Raw genomic sequence first — 18849 nt, 5'->3', positions numbered from 1 at the left:
AACGATGCTCATCGAGCCTACCATGAATCAAGCAAGAAGACGCGTACAGCTGGGAGAAGGCTGCGTTGCCGATTCGGTCAGCTAATCAAAAAGAAACGAGAGGTCCCGTCAGAACCTTGTGTCGGATCACGCCGCCTCGCAGCATTGCAAGGCCAAGAGCGCAAGGCTTGATGGCTGGCTGGCTGGGGATGGCGAGCTGTTGTGATGACCGCTTGGTCATGCTATCGCTATTTCGAGGTGCAGGGTCGCTAATTTTGCAGCTAGGGTCCCGAGGACGACGTTGCATTCCAGTCGCATTGTCTTAAAATCACACACATGCATCCCAGATCACATCCATCAAGGCCAGCATCAGCAGCAACTTTGCGAGGACGCAATGCTCGAGATTTCTTCCCTGTCCAGCCTCGTGGCCAGATTACCGGATCATCCGCCTCGTTCAAGCGGAGCCGAGTTGGTCACGAATCAGCGTCCGGAAGGCTTGTTTATTTGACGAAGAGTCGCCGACCACGAGCCAATTGGTGCTACCGGTGCCGTGAACATAACCTCCAGCCGATGGATTGCGTCTGTATCTTATTTTTTCTTCAGATTCCTCGATCGTGGACAGCCTTGCCGGTAGCCGCACGCGTCGCTACCACACAATGATTGTACGAAATGATGCACCTTCACACATGGTGGGGCGCAACACGATTACACGAGAAATGTTGAGCTGCTAGCAGACACGTATCCGCCCTTTCGACATCAGGTCTTGGCTACATGTTCCGAAATACGGTATATGGGCATTGGGCGTAAGATCGGTCCCCCCAGGATTCCGAGGCTGAGGACCAGCAACTGCCACAAAACCTTGTTCAGCATTGCTATGGGGTGATCTTCACAGGACCCTTCGAGACCCCTGGGATTGATGCGATGTCCAGAGGTGTTGGCCGGGTTAACGTTCGCCTTCTCTCTTCTGTTGGACGCCATAATCTTCGACTAATGTGTGCAGCATGCCATATGACGCCTCTTGATGCGGCCTCATGAACTCGAGTGTGACCACTGGACACGAGCCTCCCATGAGATCGCAAAGGTCGTTCTGACGTAGCAGGCAGACGGCAGCATGCGAGGACACGCTTGCTGATTCGTAAGCCCTTAGCCTGGCAAGGGAAGGCCCAGCGTTTCAGGTTTTCTTACTCTGCATCGCCAACTTACTCGCTACCATATACCAAGTTGGGTTGGACTACACCAACTTGCCCGTCCCATCGAGTTCAGGGCCATAGGCACTGACATTGCTCATGCGTCGACAATGCCGTCACAAACTCCATGAACAACTTTGGAGTTATCGTGAGCCATCAGATATATCTTCGAGTACGAACTATGACGGGACGATCTGAGACGGCAGTACGAGAGTGCACACAGTGCCACTCACCGACACGATATGTTACGCTGAGGTTCAGGTGAACTACCCTACATTTAGAGCGCGGTGCAACGACAGTCCACCCTGTGGACGCAGACTCGTGCACGAGCCGATACTTTTTGCTGCCATTCTCCATCAGATGCGGACTGGTCAAGCTTGCTTGCTCGCTGTGAGGCCGTGCAGGAGTCGATTGTTCGGACTCTCCGCAGCGTACCGATTCACACTGAACTTCGAGTCCGAGCCGCAAGCTTACTTACGCAAGATCGTTGACATGACAGGCTCTGCCCCGCACTGCTCTGCTCGAGCATTTACATTCTATCAGTGGCTTTGCTAAGGCATTCGTCCTTGAGAGCGTAGTGAGCCAGTACTTTTATCCTCAATAACAGCAGCCAACAGGTTTTTGAGCAGCAATCCTACATTTCGGTTGAATGATTCGAGCCAGAAGTCTCTGAGAACGCTGCCAGTAGTTCCAAAGCCAAGCTGAATCATGCTTAGGGAGATATCGATCCTTCTGACTGGCATTAAACGACGCGCAAGATGCGACTGTCGCCTCAACCTTGCTGACCACAGCGATGAAGGAGTCAGCCTGACATACGGAGCGTACAAGGAGCGTAGCTGTTGGCTCATCCTCAGATACACGTCGGGGTAAAGTGGACCGGCTTGCGCTCATTCGGCAGCTACCGAGTGTGGAGAAGTGGAGCGTTCCGTACTGGGTGTTATGATGCGCAGTTGAACCATCAGCTTACGGCGAGCAGGAAGTCGATTCATACACCGCGGGCAACTGCAAACGTTCGACGCCTCTCCAACCTGCTGCATTAAGATATCTACAAGGCTGATTGTCGAACGCCAGCCATCTCTAACCGCAACCTCACTTCTGCGATACTTGGTCCCATTGTAAAATTCTATCCATGCCGTCGAAGGGCTTACCAGACACACACTTAGTTGGGCAATGGTACGGCGGACAAGATGCTGTCGAAGTCACCATATCACTGCGCATGGCGTGGAAGGATTGTTATGTCAGAGGCGCGAGCGGTCAGCTCTTCGCTGCCTGTCAGCCTCGCACCGCAACACGTTTTGGGCCAACGGTCAGCCAGCCATACCTTGGGGCTGATCGGCCATCTGATCATACTTGGCCCGTACGAGTTTCTCGCACATGTCGCATACTCGATGGTTGTGGTACAGGGAGCTCTAAGCGGGCATGTCAACTACCCTTCTTGTTATGGCTGTTGTATGTGGAAGGAGCGGTGATTGTCGTCGCAAGTCGGCCTGAGTAAACAAACACGCAAGATTACCCAGGCCAACCTTCCAAGTCTTTCGTCGTGTATATACGTGTACACTTGAGTGGCACGTCGACTGATGATATATCCACAGATATGTCGTAGGCAGACCTTGCTGGTAACAGAGCTAGACACTGCACTTCGCGCGTTGCACACAAGCGCAACATGTAAACGACTGTGACCATCGAGGCACGACCCTCCTCACGTTTTTATTCGCAGTTCCCCCATGCGGTACACGTAGAGATTTTCCGAGGAGATTCGGCTCGCTCACAGCAATATATGCCCATCATACGTCCGCCCCTGACGATCAAACCACACCGTCTCTCAGTGCTGCTCCTTTCGACGAAGGCTGAGCGCCACATCTGTTTGCATCGGTACAGTTGTGGGCAACGGAGTGCAAGTCGATGGGGTTTCGAAGCACGAGGGTCTCGATTCAGCCTTCAGGGTCGAGGGCCGTGGATCGAGCAAATTTCGAGGACCAGTGGCCCCTCGCCTTGATTCTATACAGTCCTGCGAGTACCTCCAGGCTTGGATATCAGTAATCTGAACCCCGCTCCGATTACGCAGCCCAGAGCCGTGAATATTGAACCAAGATGGCCCACTGAAAGATTTATGCAGTGAGCGACCCAGTCCTCAGTGTGCGAGATAGACGGTCCCGAGGCGCGGTGTCCAATACAGACTGTCTGGACTAGGATTGAATGCCTCTTGTTATGCATGCAGCTAAGATGTAGCGTGAGTTCGCCTGGCGGAAAGTACCCAGGTGCATACGGCAGACCCATACTGCCGGATACATTAGCCCTGCACACTGGAAGACTACTCGGGGGCAAGCGTTGCAAGAGTTGTGTGTGAGTGAGTAAGTGTGTGTGTAGTTTGTGACAGACGAACAGCGGTTTAAGTGGAGCTCTTGCATGTGCACGGCCGGTGACGTGTGAGCAGCGGCCGGGGGTGCGTTCGACCATCTGTTAATCCACCGCCGGACGGTTGATCTTAGCACTTTTCTGGCTTTTGCACGCCCAGCACCTCCTTGCCGTGCTCTGGCACCTCTGCGGCCACATCCCAGGAGACGGTCGACAATCCCCGCGGCCCATTGCTGGCCGCATCGTCGCCTGCACCGCGGAGCCATCACGCTCGCCATGCGACCCCCTCTGCGGAGCAGCTAACATGGCCGAACCCGCCATAGACATGGTAATGCCCGCTTCCTCCAGCCACGGCCGCCGCTCCTTCTCGTCAGAGCCGTCGGTAACATCGTCGCACACGTTCGACTCCAAGACGTCGGGCACCTACGTCGAAAATGGGGAGGGCGGCTCGTCACGTGCGCCCAGCGCTGGCTCGAGGCATAGGGAAGGTGCGACCAACGGCGACTTCAGGGCAGCCTCACAGGGGTCAGCGCGCAGTCCGCTGGGCCCGGAGGCCATAGAGGGGCAGGACTTTGCCCACCGCAGATATCGGGCAGGCAGGTCCGCTGGCGGCTTCTTGCTGGACTCGAGCTTCCCCAGCGGGCCACGCAATCGACACAGCACCCGTCAAGCACATAGCCCAGATGCAAAGGGCAAGAGCAGGGCGCGGCATCGTCGTGCGCACGAAGACGACCGACAGCCAGAAGGTCGCAGCAAGCGGACGGCCTCTCCAGACAGCCCGCCGGTCGCGCAAAGGGTCGAAGCAGAACAGGAGAACGGCCGGTTGGGTGCACCGAGGACCAGGAGCAGCATGCTCGGTGTCCAGCCCGCCGACCACAGCAACACGCCGCCGCGACCAACCGTCGACCCAAACCAGCTCGTGCACATGGCCCTGAATCTTAGCGAGAGCCGGCGGCGGAACATCAGTGCTTCTCAGCTGCTGGGCTCGCAGTCGAGGCAGCCTTCTGGAGCACAGCGAGAGGGCAGCTTCTCAAACGCAGGCGTGGGCAGCAGCCTGAGGCAGTACCTGAACGAGCAACGCAGAGTGTCTCGCAACATATCGCCCATGGGCGGGAAAGGCTCGCCTTCTCGACACGTGTCCAGCAGCATGCAGCGGAGCGCATCCATGGCTTTCCCAGCATCCCAGGCAATCCATCCCTCCGTCGCGACGCTACTTCGGCGAGACAAGGCCCGCGCGTACATCGAGCTTCGCGCAGAATATATGCGCTTGCTGGAGTATCTGCCACCGCTGAAGGCAGACGCTGATGCGCCAGGCAACTTCATCTACACATCCAACGCTGTTCCGGGCAGCCCGCAAGCGCAGCTCACGCGTACACCGTCGTACGCGAACAAGCAGCACGAGCTCGGTCGGCCCTACAATCCTATACAAGCTCTGCGCAACCGCAGGAGCAGAGCGCGCGAGCGGCTGGCATTGCCTCAAGAACCTGCCGAATTCTCAGATATTGAGCAAGTGCACGAGTGGGTCGATCGGATTGAGGAACAGTCAAGAAGACCTGGGTTCCGCCAAGAGGACCGTGTTCTGCTGCCAAAGCTACACAATGACCACGAAGTGCAAGCCGCACATGGCAAACCCTCAAAGTCACAGCAAGGCTGGAGTTTTACCCCCGAGGAGCTTCTCGCTGATGCGTATTGGCTCGAACACGGCGCTAACAAGACCGTCATCGAGGACCGTAACGGCCGCAAAATCCTCCCAGCACGAGAAGCACCAAGGCAGCAGAAGAATGACTTCCCTCAAGCACGACCTAGCAAGGAGTACTCTGACAAGAGGAGACGCAGCCACGTGGACGGTCTGCCTGGTACTGCGACTGATCCCACGACTGGCGATGAGAGTGAGCATGGTAGCGAGCGCAGCCGCAAGAGAAGACTACTACCAACAATCCGTGCTGACTCGCGACTTCGGAAAGGCAGAGGCAGTCCACGAAAGCACTCAACAGGCTACAGTGACTCGTCCGATTCCGACAATGATGCGCGCAAGGTCCGGAAGTCCTTCGATGTCGAGCATAACACCGGTCCGCTTGCACTGCAGATGAAGAAACAGTTGGAGCTACACACCAAGGGAATCAACAACAAGTCACCAGCTGTATTCACGCCGGACACGCCCGACAAGTGGGGAAGAGCACACGATGACATTCCGGATGGGAAGGTTTCGCGCAACTCTCTGGAAGTACCTCGCTTTACAAATGGCTCTGCAAGAGTGGACGAGAATGCCACCCTCAAGATGCCTCCACGGAATCGCACCAGCCCCTTGTCGCCTATCAAGCCGGCTGAACCTCGATCATCGTTCGAGGATGAGGGTGCTGCGTCCAGCACGCCGCTTCATACAAGGCACTTCCCGCACATTGGAAGCGACTTGTCCCCGCCACCTAGTAGAGCCGGTTCTGACCTTGGCAAGACCAAGCGAAGCAAGCTGAATCCTTTTCACTCTTCTCATGACCACGACAAGCATGAGCAGAAGCACGACCAAGTTTCAACAAACTTGGACAACAACAACAACCAGAGCTCTCGACAGACGAGCGAGGAGCCCCTGGAGCCTAGCAGCCTTGGAAACGCCATCCTTGCTGCACCAGGTGCTGTGAAGAACTTACTTGGCCATCGCAAGAACGATAGCGTAAGTAGCTTACCAAGTCCAGATAAGCTGCGTCGCAAAGAAACACAAGACTTCAAAGAGCCTCACTCCGCTGTCACAAGGTTCTTCAAGGGTGTCAAGCATGAGGGCACGAAAGTGGGCGATATCATCTTCAGACGTGACCGGGCAGATGACACGGATGCGAGCACAGTCTCTGATCGCAACTCTGTGGACTTTGACGAAGACGTACGCACCAACCGACCAGCGCTTTCACGAACAGTCACACCGACTACGGCGAGTAGTGTCACGTCGGAGAAGGATGGACGGTACCACCTCAAACTCCCATCGTTCCGTCCTGCTCACGAAGCCTTGAGCGACAACGATAATGCATCAGACCTCGAGCATCACATCTCACGCCAGTCCCGCGAACGCCGGAACACTCGATCTCCTCGCATCGACCGGCTTCTGCCGCCTCGCATCAACCTGGAACGCGTCTCGACAGCTTCTTCATCAGCTACACTCGGCCCTGTTAGAAGTCGCGATCAAGACCACATGAACAAGCAGCTTGCTCGACCTGGCAGCGTGTTTCCTGGCGCTCTCCCCCCAACAGCCCTCAAGGATGCTCAAGGCAGGCACCGCAGCGCCTCTCGCCCCACTCTCGACGGGAAGCGACACTGGAGTATTGCTGACGACGACGATAATGAGCATGCACTCCAGCGCAGAAAATGGCAGAATGCAGTCACGCAAGCAGACATCGCTCGCGTGCGCGCACTCTTCCTCTGCTCTGGCGTCAAAGCCAAAGAGATCGCTCGACGCGCGCAAACACCCAATACCCAAATCCCGCGATTCCTCACTCTGGCCGCAGAAACCGCGAAGGAGCATCTATTCCCCGTTTCAAGGAAAGAAGAGCACGTCCTCGCCGCCCGCATCCTCGTCCACGATCTCGAGCGCTCAACATCAGCGCTCCACACCGCATGCGAAATATTCCGCTCCGGCACGATCAAAGACCTGAACACGCGCATCAGCCAGCTGAGGGATAGCATAGAGAGCGACCTCATGCCCCGCATCTTCGAAAGCGGCGACAAAGCCGTGCGCATCACGAGCGAAGTCTCAGGCCAAGGCCCGCTCCAAGTCAAACAAATCAACGACGAAATCGACCGCATGCTGCGCCAGCGGAGACGCCATACTAGATGGGTGATGAGCTGGGGATGGTCGGCGGTGGAGTGGACGATTGTTGTTGCGTTGAGGTTTGCGTCGATCATCTTCGCGGTGTATGGGTTGTTGAAGAGTGTTGTTGGTTTGGTTTGGAGAGTTGTGAAGTGGCTGCTGTGGCTCTAGGATGGCCATTTCTTATGTAGAGCTGCATGTTAGCGCGGCAGTTGCGAAGCATTTCTAGCATCGGCGTTTTGGGATTGATTTGGATTGGATACCCCGGGGAACGGGTTTGTTGTATAGCTTCATCATGTACACATTGTAATGCATAATCAGCTTCTCAAAAAACGAAGCTTCCTACTACACAAGCCTACCGAACATGCCCGAGCGCCGAGCGACCATCCCCCGCCCACCCAAATCTGACCTGATCTCCCACATCAAAACCACACAATCCCCCCATTCCCCACCAACTCCCCCCTCTCCTCCAACCCCCTCACCGCCTCCTTAATCCTCTTCACCATCGCCTGCCCATACTCCGGCCCAGGCGGCGGCGCAGGCTTGCTCGTATCCGGTCTGAGCCACGGCACATCTTTCGTCCCCTTCGCAGCCTCCATCAGCTCCTTGACTCCCTCGTCGTCAAACGCAGCGCCTAGGAGAACAGCAACGGGGGGTCTCGAGTAGTTCTTGGTGCCGAGACTGGAAATGGGGGATGTTGATGATGAGGGGTTTGGCGCTTCGCCGCGCAGGAGTGAGGGGATGATTGCCTTGCCGGTGGAGACGGTTTGGATGAAGTGGATCACTGCGTGTTGTGTCAAGGCCGGAGATTATATGCGATGGAGGGCGGAATCATGTACCTTCGAACTCAGGCTTCAAGCTCTCGATGACCACGGCGCCGATGACTTCGGTTTTGCCGCATAGGATCACGGGATGCGGGGCGGCCATTGTAGCGAATAGACGTGGTGTGGGACGGGTTTGTGTGTTCAGGTGAGTGAATATTGGGCGAAGTGCTCTTAGCATAGTACTTCCTGTTTATGGTGTTGGAGGAGCGCTAGCGTTGCGCGTTTCGCGCGCAGGAGAGATGAATACACGTGCGGGATGCCTTAATGCAGTGAGATGTAAGCAATCAGTTTGCAGGAAGATGTTGTGCTGCTTTTGTGCACAAGATGAGATGTCGGAAAGCCCGAGATATAGGTGGACCCTTGGGAGTTGCGTCTGTTAAAACCGTCTTTTAATGCCGACACGATGAGTTGAGATTAGGGAGCAAACTACGTCAAGGTTGATCGGGGAATGACCACGCACGTCGACCGCGAACATCGACGCAGGAGTGATGGCTACGCCTACTTTTCATATTCGCAAGAGCGGCATTTCTTTCGAGTAGTCTGCTGTACCAGAGTAGGCATCGTTAGGTGAACACATCCTTGATACTTAATGAGGCTTGAAAGTACCGGCCCCATACATGCTCCTCGTGAGAGAGATAGTGCAGTCGATCCGATCCCCTGCGCGTACCTGACGCATAAATAAATGCCTCCATATCCTGTTCCGCACCACACGTCATGTATCTAACCCTTAGCTCTTGGAATCGTCTCGACCGATGGATTGATGTGGTGTTTTATCCGTAAGATGGCGATGCCGACCCGAATGCACACAGCAACAGGACACAAAGCCACTAATTGCATGGAGTTGTTTCATTCATGCTTGGTCGTGGCTCAGAAATCTCCATCTGTGTGTCAGGGTTTGGCGCCGGCATCGTTCTCGCGCAGTGTGACCGATGACATGCGAGGGAACCGGAAGTACAACTCTCGGGGATGCTGGTTGAAAGACTATTTTGTCGCAACCTCGTAACTCTTTCAAGAGAAGTCTGAGGGTGCGTCTTTCGAGGAGGTGGTGTTGCTAAACCTAGCCCTGAGATGCTTCTCTTCTCCTTTGAGCTTGATGGGTCGACTTCGAGATGAGTATCTAACAGCGTTAGTCGACGGCGGTAATACCGCAGGTACCTGTATCTTACCTTGTCCATACGTACTCGCCCACGACGTACAAAGCGATAAACAGCATCAACCAACCAATTACCTGTCCCACAAAATGACTTTCTGGCTCATAGTCTCGGTAATGGTGGCTCATGCGCCTGACTTCCTTCCCAAAGCCACAGACAATCTTGTTTTGGCTGATATTCGCATCTCTCGATGCCGACTGCGCATCACCAGTGTTGGTTGTTTGCAGCACTTCGCTCGGAAGCGGGGCAGAGATCGAAAGCACCTTGGAGATGGTGCTCTTGCTGGCGAACTGAACTTTGATGTCGTACTGTGATGCAAGTATCTGTGCGGACCTCCAGTCAAAGCCCCTGGACTCGAAGAAGTTGCATGGGGTGGGTCGTTCGTTTGCGCGGAATGTCAGGCAGCGACATTGGATATCCTCGAGATGGTGCTCTTTGTGCTCCATTGCCGGAGCTGCGAAAGCAGTATGCAGGCTCAAAGCCGCAACAAGAGCGCTGGAATTAAACAGCATGGCCGAGGCGTATTGCGGGTGATCGTCGCTGTATAAGTAACAAAGTATGCTGGAGGATGTCGCGATATTATGGTTGAATGATCGCTTCAGCTCGTGGAGTATGAATTGGGGAGTTGGTGGTGTCGATCTAGACCGTTCCTTAGCGCGGTGCGCCTCGTTCCGAGCAGGTATTCAAGTAATGAGTGGGTGAGCCAATTTCCTCCAATGGGTATGACGGAATGTGTGCCAAGCTGGGTGTTCAGAAAGATTGTGCGGGGGGAGCCGGGAGAATTTGAAGTGTAAGACGGATTAAGATTCACTGTGGCGTGCTGCGCGGGCGCTGAAACCACCCTGAGTAGTGAGTGAATTAAGATCCCTGTAACGATCGTTTACACAAGCACAGCCACTAAATATTTGGACTGATTGTTTCTCACCAATGGTCGCAGACAGGAGACGCTAAAACATTCAGTTTGAGGGTCCATGGGGCGAAGATGGTTGCGAATGAAAGACTAGGGCGACAAAACGTGCCAAATGTGGCTTGGTTCATGTGGCTCGTGTCTCCAGGAACCAATGGTTGCTTCTTCGATTACGATGCAATGCTCTTTCTTGACGAGATGCCTCGATCGAGTGCAAGGCGCGCCCTGAAGAAGTGCAAGGCGCGCTCTGAAGAAGTAAAATGCCTTCAGTATCCGTCGATAGTTGAGCCATCACAGGCTTTGACCGGGTCGTGGCCCCTGATGGAAATGCGCGTGGGGACCGGCAACTTGGTCTACAGCTTGCGGTCTGGAGCGGATGTCGGCATTGTGGAGAAGACGCTCGTCAGCAATACGAATATGGACCGCAAGCTGCACCTGTCATCCACTGATCGTGTGCTCTGTACTGCTCAATTAATCGACGTCAAATCTGATCTGCCTTAGCGACGATGTTTTCTGAACCTCTGAAACGTATGGAGCACCCCTTTCAACGCGACGAACCTCGCGTAATCAACCCTGTTGCGAGAAAACCATGCAAGCTGGTGTGCATCTCCTCGAAAGTTGCTCCGAAACCGCTTGCAAGACTCGGTGAAGTCTCGCTATGAAGGCACCAGCTCCGGGCTGCCTTGCATGTTTCGGACAACGGAGCAGGCCACTTCTGGCACAGATCGTGGCGCAGCTGACGCAGGCATCCCAAAATAATCGTCGAGATAGTGGTCTGGGTATCAACATCGTGTTTGTCGAAAGGGGATGACAGTCAGTGTGTAACGTTTGCGGCTCTGTGAGGTGGAGAACGCTGATGTCATCACAATGAAGCGAGAGGAAAGAGCAACAGCGCGGCCTTCCCTTCGCACACAACAACAACACTGAACCTCGGTGCACACATCACTCTGATTACTCACTTCTCGAAAGGTGAGGTCTCAAGGATAGCCCTACATAAAGATTTAGAGCTGGCGAAGCTTTAGCCAAGCTCTGACTGGTTAGAATTAAGAGCTTTGCAGTGCCCCTGAGTGGCCTCAACAAAAGCTTCATTCCCGAGACAAAAGCTTATCGACGCAAGTTGGAGTCACATCAGCATCAATGCGTCAAGGGTCGGGTGTGCGGCACTGCCCTGTACGACGCTACTCCTGTCCAGCCACTCGTGTTCGAAAGGAGACGCTAAGCACCTCTCTATCGATCTCCCATGGCAGGCGTCACGCGCAGAGGCTGTGTGATTAGCACCAAACACACGGTCTTTTGTGGTCAACGCATGGTTGTGCTGCGCACCCTATTCATCATCACAGAGCCTGGGGGAGATGTGGATATGGATACAGGAGACGGGCTGGAGCTGGAAGTTCCTGATCCGACCGAACGGGCTCTGTCGCCTTTCAGTGAGGAACAGCAACCGCAGACACAGCACGACGCACCTATAAACGACTCAGAGATATGTCCCAGATGGAACCCCCCAACCGATGGGCCCGGGGAGGCGAGACACAACAAGGCGGGTTGGCAGCGCTTCATGGCTCGGTTGGTAAGCATTGTTCGAGAAGCCGGAGGTGAGGTAGTGAGGATTGACGACTAAATTCATAACCTTAGCTGCTTTCACTGGAGAGAGCATCTTCAGCTTTCGCAGCTAGGAGAAGGGAAAGAAGCATCCCATTGGTTTCTGCCGCTTGCTCTCTGGTTGTGACTAGGTCTGAAAATCTTGATAGCAAGCTGAATCTGTTTGCAGGTCGCTTGCGTACATCTATCACGAATTACTTACCTCTATTCATGGCCTCCTACTTGCTCTTAGGACTATGCCAATCACACGCAATCCAACACAAGCATTCCCATGGACTTTTACAATGGGGTCGCAGCGATACCTAAAGAGCTGAAGCATAAAGACACGACCGCAAAGAGGTAGACACTGATGACTTAGATAGCGATCTTGATAGCGACCTGAGTGAGCTTCAGGATGACCTCAGTGATTCTTCGGCTCCACTAGATGCGACTGCGGCACAAAATGCAAAAGGTGTATTTCTACAATGCGACTTTCGTCTGTATCAGTGCTGATTCGAACTAGATGCGGTATACTTCGAAGCTTGCAGACACAACAACAGATACTGTCAACTATGTATTGCAGGTATCAAGGTGACTTACCATTCACGCTCAAAGAAGATGCAGACTCTACTGAAGGCGACAACCATAACGTTCAATAGGACTTGTAAGGGTGTCCATAAACGTCATACAACGTCAATGTAAAGGCTGACAGTAATAGCGCGAGTCGACAGATCAAAGTTCGCCAAAGGTTGGACGTACACGTTCCACAACTGCGGTCTGTGGTCGAAGTCCAAGCCAGAAGGAGCAGAGACCGGCAGTAAATATCGCGAGAAGCGGCACGAAGCCTCCTTCCACGTCTTCCTTCCCGAAATTGCAGGTGTCAAACATCCCGAGTACGTCGAAGATGATACGAAGAACGAACCAAAGATGTATCCGCTACGGAACGAGAGATCGCGGAGCGCAATTTAAATGCTATGCACAAGTTCAATGGCAGATTGGACACGATATTCAAGAAAGCATGGGGTACACCAGTGGGTGAAAATTGAGATCAACCTGATGCGTTGCTGCTCAGGTAGACACCGTCTTTCCATGTGACAGAGGCTTACAACTCAGGTTTCCAGCCGTAATAAATGTCTAGAAACACCGCAATACCACCGTCTACTACCAGTCGAGATCGTGATGCATGCGAGCCAGGAGTATAGGTGGATAGCAATATGTAGCAAGCTTACCGCATACGGCGCTAGTCGGTAAAGCTCTCGTCTCATTGGCTGTAAACCGCGGAAAGCCTTCCCCCAGCCATCAACACTTTGCCTTTCCTTCTCTTTCTGGTAGTTTGGAAAGCTGTCGATCTCGATGGGATCAGGAGACATTCCCGTATACGTTGTGACAGCCCGCCCTGGGTTGCAGGTGTCGAAACGCCACGTGGGCGGGGAGCTTGGTCGTAGATGGAGCTTGAGGTCGCTTGATCTGGAGTCCTGAGAGGCAGAAATCTCGATTTGTACGAACAGGCGAGACAAAGCACTCGTGTACGAAAAATGTGCGTGAGTTGACGAGGAAATTGACAACTTTTGCGTGGAAAGGTGAGGTCCGAAGTTGCGACCTCTGGAAGAAGCTCGTTCTGATTGACCGAACTCTTTTTGGAACATAAATGTTCTTGCTCTCTGCTTGACCCAACAACAAAACTGTTCACTGAAAGCATCTGTGATCAATTTTGTTCTATTAATCATATTCATAGCATTGCAGTGGGAATATCTAGGTTGCTGAGTAACGTGGTGCTGAGCGGCGGCCTCATTAACGACCCTCATTCCCCCTGACAGTTGCAGCCATATTACCACAGGGCAGATGGAACTTGCTCTTTCCCCAAAACCGGTCACTTCTGAACCAACGTCCCGCACAAGATCCTGCAGCTTTCCGTGGCGATCGCCCGTGGTTTAGATCCCAGCTAACGGAGTGGGTCTCAGCGCGTTCACCGTCACTATGCGCACATTCATACAAGACAGACAACAGAATCTTCACCGCGGCGCAAGGCAAAGTGTTCCTTCACTACTCAGCTGTACAGCTTTTGACAGTCTAAGCTGCTTCAAGGAGTGGATCACAGACCCAGAATTGCTTTTATGAGACTTAGCGCGTGAGCATGACCACTCAGTGACCACATCAATCGCACTTCAAAAGAGTACATATGTATGGAGTATGGTGACGATAGGAATGGAACCGGTTGTGTGACAGGAAGAGCTAACATCCACATGAATAATCGTCACCGCTCCAGCTCCGAACATAGACTAAACCCGTGAAACATAATCGAAAGAATATGAACAACAGTATGAGTGTAAGTGAATTAGATGATATGCAAGGGTATTTTGTATGCGAAAAGTGTACTGTGTAGAACATGGCAGGCGAGAGACGAAGTGCAGGGGTATCGTCAGCCACATCTGCTACTACGACAGTATGTCGTACATGTACATGATAATGTATGCGCCTTCTTGTTATAAATCATCGTCGCGACCGCCTGTGCCGTGAAGTTGAATCTCCGTAGCCACCAGAAGCTTGGGAACTGCTGACACAATCCCAGTTGAAAGGCATTTGCGATGTGGGAATCGTCACGCCTTCATACCTTCGAAGCCTTTCTCTTCGCGGGGGTGGTGACGGCTGCGCAAAGGCATCACGACGTACGGTTTCGAGTGCTTGGTTGGTAGCAGCGAGTACAGCGAAGCGACGATCAGGTACCCGCCTGGCAGCTGTGTTTGGTGTCCTTGAGCGCGCGCTGCGCACGGCAGGAGTTTGCTGTTCGTACTGACGTGAACGATGATGGCGCGATTGAGACGGCATCGAGGTCGAACCTGTATCATGTTGTTGTGTGGATCTTTGTTGGCGACTGGGTCGATGGCTGCGTGGTGAAGCGTCCAATGTCTGGTAGGTGCGCCTTGATGGCGTCTTCGGCGGCGAAGGCGCAAAGAACGACCAACCTCTTGACGGATCAGGACGAAGACTCTTCTTGGATTTGGAGTTCCTCGGAGGATCTCGCTTAGCTCCGCGACCTCGAAGTGTGCCTTGCGATGAATGCTTTGGGTGTCGTTGACGCTGATGAGTACTGCGATGAGGTCGAGGATTGAGCAGCGTCTCCTGCGAAGAATGTGTACTTCCAGGATAATACACGCCTCCCGGATATACAGAGCGCTGCCACATGGCAGGCACCTGAATGTTCAGAGCTGGTCTATGCTGCTCATAGCCCCGGTATGTCTCTCCATACTGGTATTGCGATCGTGGGTCGAGTTCATTTCTGGCTCGTCGCGGTGAGCGCGAAACCTCAGCATCTGTCGACTGTCTCTTTCCCGATGACTCCTTCCATCTGCGCTTCTCTTGACTCTTTGCGACAACCGGTCTACCCTTGGCGTGAAGCGCGCCATCCGTCGGCGCATCCCGCCTTCTCTTTTCGTTCGACGATGACGACTTGTTCTTCGGTTTGCTTTGAAAACCGAAGTTGAAACACCAGCACATTGGTCTCAGCTCTTTGTGCGCTCAGCTTTTGCGTTCTGAGCTCTCTTGAAGATGTCGACGGCTTTCGCATGCAAGGCCTTCCGGATTGGTAGATGCCGGGATGGTGCAGATGAGGGTCGTAGGGAGCTACTTATGGATGCGCAAAACAAACCAATAATGATTGCGACAAGGACTTCGTTTCAAAGCAAGGGATACTTAGAAGACTAGGCATAAGAGAGAAGAAGAGGCCTGGGTAGAATGATATCATGGGAAGACAAAGACCTGGCAAGGTAGCACACCGCACCACTGTCGCGGCGTCGAAGCCGAATTCCAATAAAGCGCTTGACTGCATGGCCAGAAGCTAATCAAGAAGGATTCCATCCGAAGTACCTGGTATCGACGAATTGCGCTCCAATCAGGTTCGAGTGTGTCTGATGGTGTGCGAGGAAAAGACTGATTCGTGAGTTCACGGAGGGGTGGCTTACTTGCCCACATGACACTTCCGACTGGGCAGATGATCGACTCATCTTTCACGCGGCAGCGGTCTGCTGCTGTGAATGTGTATGTAGAACGCTCGAAATGTTCAACGGGGCGGCGAGCGGCTCTTATATGGGCGCAATCGTTCTTTTTGAGACGGTTTATGCCTCTCATGTGCTGGTTCTGCGTGTACCTGCGTTTTGCTACGTGGCACCTGTGCAGTGCAGGCAGCGCGGGACGGCTCGCAAGTCGATCCTGGGCACGGTCGTCGGCGGAGGTGTTCTCGTGTGACGGCGCAACTCTAGCTGCAGGTAAAGGATGTCATGCTGACCTGCTGACGTCGATAGGTTGCTTATCGTTATCGGTCCTTCGGTGACGCCATTGGCTAAATGGGATTCTCTAGCCCCATCAGCGCAAGCGAGCCCTGGAGCAGTGAATGTGAAGCGTGAACCATGCGCAATGTTTCAGTCTGTCTTTGGTGAGCACATCGGTTAGAAACCTGCTTGGTGCGCGCATGTTCCTGATTGTCCGACATTCTTTGCACAAGCTGGCGTCCGTCAAGCTCAAGGCTCCCTGTCTATCTGTCCGCACGGAGCTCGTCCAAATTCGAACCAATTGACGATCAGTCAATAGTCTCACGAAAGCTGCTCTTCGTCTCGACTGTCGAAAAGCTGCATCGGAATCCAACATCGCAAAGCTACACGAGCAATGAGCTTTGTGACTGGTTAGTGAAGCTCACAGGGCAAGGAGATGTCGGCGTCTCCGATTCACATCGTGCTGCTGTTGCTTGAGCGGACACCTTTTGGGAGCAGCACTTTGCCTCGATCAGCGCTGTTCAACATGCTCCCGCAGCAACCTTGTTTGGCATGTCTGACCTTCTAGACAGGATATCGCCGTCAACGTCTGAGCCCACACGCCCAGTAACGATTGGACTGTCTTTAGCATCCTCAGCAAGGCCACTTTTTGTTGCGGTTTGTCTGCAACTCACACCGAATACATTCACTATTCAGTTACGCGTTGGGGCTGAGTTCGACTCTCTTCGGCTCTGCTGCATGGTCCTCCAGCTTTGCTACAAGGCTGCGACATATAGTTCGACCTTCTGCCGCTCATTTTTGATGTCCTCACACATCGTGGCCGAACATTATGGAGGCGCTCGTTGCTCTGGGACTCGCTAGTAATACAGTGCAGTTTCTTGATTTCGCTACCAAGGTCTGTACCGAAGCCATCGACATCTACCATAACGCGTCCGGCAAATCAGTCTCCGATACGCAGACCGAACGTCTTGTGAAGGGTTTCATGGAATCAATCGACGGTATATCATCCGACTTGAAAAGCTACTTCCATGCTCTCTGTACAAGCCTGCAACAAGCGAGCGAGAAGAACGATACCGGGATCTAAGCCATCTCCAAAAGTCAAGAGATAGCGGAAAAACTGCTGCAGCATTTCGATAAATTGAAATCAAGCGGCAAATCGGGGAAAGTGGAAAAGTTTTAAACATAATGTGAAGCACAAGTGGGAGAGGCACGCACTGGATGATGTGCAGATGCAACTTCGCCAAAATCGAGAGCAGCTGGAATGTCATAATTTGCTAACTCTAAGGTAAACCTAGCTCCAGTATGGTCTCCTGCTGCTGATTTGATACCAACTATTGACCATGGAAAGCATGAATCTGCTTGCGTCCTGACAAGAAGATCAATTCCAGGCATTGCAATCAAATGTGTTCGCGAAATTGATCGCAGCGATTCGCGACTAAGTATCAACGTTACCCCAGTGGCCTGGACCTGTAAGTCGTGTACAGCAACAATCAACCGTTCCTTCACCAATCGATGCCCTGTCGAAATGCGCACAAGTAGGGCCTTTCAGCAGTTCGTCCAAATGCCTGGAAAAGAGTGTGGACACAGTATCGGTCTTCTTCGCAAGCAGATACACGACTATCTACGCTGAAAAACTAGCCAGCGTTAAGAAAGAGCATTGAAAGAGTCTCGGATTTTCTGTTCTAGACGATCGAGAGGACGAGATTGCTACTGCGGAGCTGCATACGTTCAAATGGATCCTACAGCACTTCAAAACCGCGACGAACAAGTGGGATGATTTCATCCAGTGGTTTGAGCAGGGAGAATCGATCTATTGGGTCAACGAGAAAGCAGGTTCTGGAAAATCTACCCTCATGGAATACATCAGTCATTACCCAGCGGTTAGAGGCTCACTTAGGTACTGGTCGGGTGCTACCATATTGATCGTCGCTCGATTCTTCTTCTGGCATGGCGGCAATGCTCTGAAAAGAACCCAGGAGGGTTCACTCAGGCCATTACTCTTTCGAGTACTTACCAATAATCATGAACTTGTACCAATTGTGCTCTCGGACTCTGTCTCGAAAACGGACCCGTTCACCTGGACCTTGCCCATGTTGACACAGGCGTTCAAGCGATTGGTAGAACAGAAAGAGGTACCGGTGATAATCTGTTTCTGTATCGATGGGCTGGACGAATACAGTGGCGATCACATTCACATTGTGAAGCTACTGGGCCACACGGTCAGACCCGCTGATGCTACTCCAGATAGCTCTGATCGATGCTGAGCAACATAATGTGTATCACGACTTCAGCAGCATCTCCTTTGAATCTCAAATAACGATTTGCAAGAACATGACAGGACGAACCAAGAGTCACTGTGCGGGCTTTTTGGAAGTTACGAATATCTCGGGCAAGACACAGCCCATCCAATCATTGCACAAAAGCGTCGAAGATTTTCTGGAAACCCCTGAAATCATGTGGAGAGTCCAAAAGAGTTTATCGGGTAAAGGCTTCTTCGTTCCGGAGTATGCAATAATCACTGGTCATCTGTTGGAGCTGATGACTCTGAAAGCCGGGCTTTGCGAGAAGCAGTCACACGTTGACAACGTTTTGACTCAAGAGACCTGGATGGACGAGGTACAACCCATCGCGCTATCGGCGGCACGTTGTCGTCGTTGCGCAGACTTACAGATCGCTGGACCTGCGTCTGCTGCAGCAACCTTGTTGAAGGTATGTAATGAAATTGCCAATATGTACTGATATCAAGTTCGCTCCAAAGGAGATAGAGAGCTTGTGAAAGCATGCTGGTCCAGCTGAGGCGATCACTAGAG

The 18849-nt window shown here is 53.0% G+C and overlaps 8 protein-coding genes across 8 annotated transcripts; 2 read left to right on the top strand and 6 right to left on the bottom strand.

Moving 5' to 3' along the window:
* Nucleotides 1-3006: 3006 nt before the first annotated feature.
* BU25DRAFT_80267 (uncharacterized protein) lies at nt 3007-3724 on the bottom strand. The gene has a single exon (XM_033712132.1). It carries the CDS (start codon nt 3621-3623, stop codon nt 3165-3167), a length of 459 nt encoding a protein of 152 aa, XP_033566870.1. The 5' UTR covers nt 3624-3724; the 3' UTR covers nt 3007-3164.
* A 128-nt stretch (nt 3725-3852) lies between these two features.
* On the top strand, nt 3853-7485 carry BU25DRAFT_330007 (uncharacterized protein; the record flags this gene model as incomplete). The annotated part of the gene is made up of 1 exon (XM_033702341.1): nt 3853-7485. The coding sequence occupies one exon, from the start codon at nt 3853-3855 to the stop codon at nt 7483-7485; it is 3633 nt and encodes a 1210-aa protein (XP_033566869.1).
* A 251-nt stretch (nt 7486-7736) lies between these two features.
* Nucleotides 7737-8241, bottom strand: BU25DRAFT_417281 (uncharacterized protein; the record flags this gene model as incomplete). Its single annotated transcript, XM_033707793.1, has 2 exons — nt 7737-8098; nt 8154-8241. The coding sequence occupies 2 exons, from the start codon at nt 8239-8241 to the stop codon at nt 7737-7739; spliced, it is 450 nt and encodes a 149-aa protein (XP_033566868.1).
* Nucleotides 8242-8731: 490 nt separating this feature from the next.
* Nucleotides 8732-10036, bottom strand: BU25DRAFT_80198 (uncharacterized protein). Its single transcript, XM_033712131.1, has 2 exons — nt 9305-10036; nt 8732-9255 (listed from the first exon to the last, which is right to left on the bottom strand). Exons 1-2 carry the CDS (start codon nt 9799-9801, stop codon nt 9147-9149), a joined length of 606 nt encoding a protein of 201 aa, XP_033566867.1. The 5' UTR covers nt 9802-10036; the 3' UTR covers nt 8732-9146.
* A 2280-nt stretch (nt 10037-12316) lies between these two features.
* On the bottom strand, nt 12317-12856 carry BU25DRAFT_405998 (uncharacterized protein). The gene has a single exon (XM_033705172.1). The coding sequence runs from the start codon at nt 12660-12662 to the stop codon at nt 12507-12509; it is 156 nt and encodes a 51-aa protein (XP_033566866.1). The 5' UTR covers nt 12663-12856; the 3' UTR covers nt 12317-12506.
* BU25DRAFT_80181 (uncharacterized protein) lies at nt 12773-13921 on the bottom strand. Its single transcript, XM_033712130.1, has one exon. The coding sequence runs from the start codon at nt 13577-13579 to the stop codon at nt 12884-12886; it is 696 nt and encodes a 231-aa protein (XP_033566865.1). The 5' UTR covers nt 13580-13921; the 3' UTR covers nt 12773-12883.
* BU25DRAFT_80180 (uncharacterized protein) lies at nt 13922-15390 on the bottom strand. Its single transcript, XM_033712129.1, has one exon. The coding sequence runs from the start codon at nt 15267-15269 to the stop codon at nt 14265-14267; it is 1005 nt and encodes a 334-aa protein (XP_033566864.1). The 5' UTR covers nt 15270-15390; the 3' UTR covers nt 13922-14264.
* Nucleotides 15391-16868: 1478 nt separating this feature from the next.
* BU25DRAFT_417277 (uncharacterized protein) lies at nt 16869-18815 on the top strand (the record flags this gene model as incomplete). Its single annotated transcript, XM_033707792.1, has 5 exons — nt 16869-17037; nt 17335-17508; nt 17726-18171; nt 18284-18748; nt 18786-18815. The coding sequence occupies 5 exons, from the start codon at nt 16869-16871 to the stop codon at nt 18813-18815; spliced, it is 1284 nt and encodes a 427-aa protein (XP_033566863.1).
* Between the last annotated feature and the right edge of the window lie 34 nt (nt 18816-18849).

The sequence above is a fragment of the Macroventuria anomochaeta genome (assembly GCF_010093625.1).
Source record: "Macroventuria anomochaeta strain CBS 525.71 unplaced genomic scaffold BU25scaffold_2, whole genome shotgun sequence".
Lineage (NCBI taxonomy): Eukaryota > Fungi > Ascomycota > Dothideomycetes > Pleosporales > Didymellaceae > Macroventuria > Macroventuria anomochaeta.
The sequence above is the reverse complement of the archived record's forward strand: the minus strand, read 5'-3'. Positions and strand labels throughout refer to the sequence as shown.

What these genes read in the sequence shown, in the direction of transcription:
- BU25DRAFT_80198 (XM_033712131.1), bottom strand. Translation starts at nt 9,801, where the DNA reads ATGCTGTTTAATTCCAGCGCTCTTGTTGCGGCTTTGAGCCTGCATACT. An exon ending in GGCGAGTACGTATGGACAAG is followed by an intron (nt 9,256 to 9,304) that starts GTAAGATACAGG and finishes TAACGCTGTTAG; the next exon opens with ATACTCATCTCGAAGTCGAC.
- BU25DRAFT_405998 (XM_033705172.1), bottom strand. Translation starts at nt 12,662, where the DNA reads ATGTTTGACACCTGCAATTTCGGGAAGGAAGACGTGGAAGGAGGCTTC.
- BU25DRAFT_80181 (XM_033712130.1), bottom strand. Translation starts at nt 13,579, where the DNA reads ATGAGGGTCGTTAATGAGGCCGCCGCTCAGCACCACGTTACTCAGCAA.
- BU25DRAFT_80180 (XM_033712129.1), bottom strand. Translation starts at nt 15,269, where the DNA reads ATGTGCTGGTGTTTCAACTTCGGTTTTCAAAGCAAACCGAAGAACAAG.
- BU25DRAFT_80267 (XM_033712132.1), bottom strand. Translation starts at nt 3,623, where the DNA reads ATGGTCGAACGCACCCCCGGCCGCTGCTCACACGTCACCGGCCGTGCA.